General features: G+C 54.3%; 1 protein-coding gene across 1 annotated transcript; it reads left to right on the forward strand.

Annotated features, from left to right (window-relative positions):
- Positions 1 to 361: 361 nt before the first annotated feature.
- On the forward strand, positions 362 to 1453 carry LOC109222068 (the record flags this gene model as incomplete). The annotated part of the gene is made up of 3 exons (XM_019386477.1): positions 362 to 396; positions 472 to 1151; positions 1276 to 1453. Coding segments are annotated over exons 2-3 (838 nt in total), but the record flags the coding sequence as incomplete, so codon positions are not given.
- Positions 1454 to 1662: the final 209 nt, after the last annotated feature.

Genomic DNA, 1662 nt, shown 5'->3' on the forward strand with positions numbered 1-1662 from the left:
TCTTCGACTATACAGCCCCCGAACAGTTTCACGGGGGATTAGTAAAACTGGCCCACCGGGCAGCAAACCCCCATCTCCAGCATCGATGAAGACAAAGATCGAGGCTGGATGAGCAGGTTTGTCCGGATCAGGACGTCCGACCTGATTCCGGCTGATTGCATGCCATTTCCAGAGAGGTGGAACCTCAAACGTAAGTATTTTCTCACTGTTCATCTTTTAGAGTGTGTTTTCCTCAACTTCTTCCTGAAACCCCCTTTTCTTGCGCAGCGGTGACCCAAACTCCAGCTGCCATCAAGGATCTGGCCGGCTGGATAAACAAGATAGTGGCCCAGCGGCCATATTCGGAGCGAAACTGGAAGGAAATCTCCAAAGGTCGGTGGGAGGCGAAAAACCATGGTAAGCCTTCTTTTCGACCGGTAGCGCATTTCTTCCTGTATATCGGGAATGCATCATAACCCTCGTGTTTTGCAGGCTTGCCCAAGGACGCGGAGATGAGGTCTTCAATACTATGCCCCCTTCCGGTTCCGGGAGAAAATAAAAGGCCCGGGGAGTCCGGTACGGACGAGCCTCAAAGGAAGACTAAGCGGACAAAAAGAGCCGCCCGCAAACCAAAAAGCCAAATCGTCTTGTCCTCCGAGGAAGAGGATGACAAAGAGGATGACGATGAGGAGCAGCCGGAGCTCGTCCGCCATCGATCCATTCGACCGGACCCTGAGCCGGTGGTCGATCCAGCTGAGGCTCCTCCCGAGGACGTGAGGGTTGAGGATGCTAGTGAACCCTCGGCCCCTGCGCGGGCGTCCCCGGGTACCGATCACCCGGTTACGTCCCCCCCATCTTCCTCGACTTGGGGGCAGCTGCCGGACGACATCCCGATGATGGGAGGTAGCTTCGAGACCTTTTTTGATGGGGTACCCTCCGCCAACACTTTCGGGCTCGAAACCCCCCGGAAAGACCCTCAGGCCGAATCAAGTGGGACTTCGGCCGTCAACAAGCTTGTTGATAGGTTTCCAGCTCCGAGCCTGGACCCGGACTGTAACAGGATAGTAACTTTTGCTATCCCCAAAGACGTCCGGGCTCTGGGGCCCCCGGTCGGGGTTGCAAGCTATCTTCATCACCTGATGACGGAGGAAGACCGGGCTGCAACCAAGGCTGTAGATTGGACATGCCTTTTCAACGAAGCCCAGCAGGCGCAGCTCAAGGTACTTGCTTCTTCCTTTATTTCTAATATTTTTGCCTTGTGACTCAGTACTGACTCTTTAGACTTTTTCTTTGCAGGCATCGGTGCTATATCACTCGATGTTCCTCCGGATCAAGGACAAAATGGAAACGGAGCGAGAGGGGCGCCGGGTCCTTGAAGAAAAGCTGCTAGAAAGCCGGACCGGATTGGATCTTTTGAACAAAGAGCACGCGTCCTGTGCTATCCGGCTGGAGGAAGCAAAGAAAGAGCTTGGTTGTAAGCTAAGGGGGGTGCAAGCCGAGCTTAATCGGGTTAAGGCCGAGCTTGACGAGAGCAGAGCCGAACTTGATGAGAACAAAGCCGAACTGGAAGCCCGGGTGCAACAGTTGGAGTCGGAGAAGACTTCCCTTCGGGAAGAGGTTGCGGACTTGACGTTGGCCAATGAGGCTCGAGTCCTTGAAATTGAGCTATGGACCAATCGATTT

The sequence above is a fragment of the Nicotiana attenuata genome, unplaced genomic scaffold (assembly GCF_001879085.1).
Source record: "Nicotiana attenuata strain UT unplaced genomic scaffold, NIATTr2, whole genome shotgun sequence".
NCBI lineage: Eukaryota > Viridiplantae > Streptophyta > Magnoliopsida > Solanales > Solanaceae > Nicotiana > Nicotiana attenuata.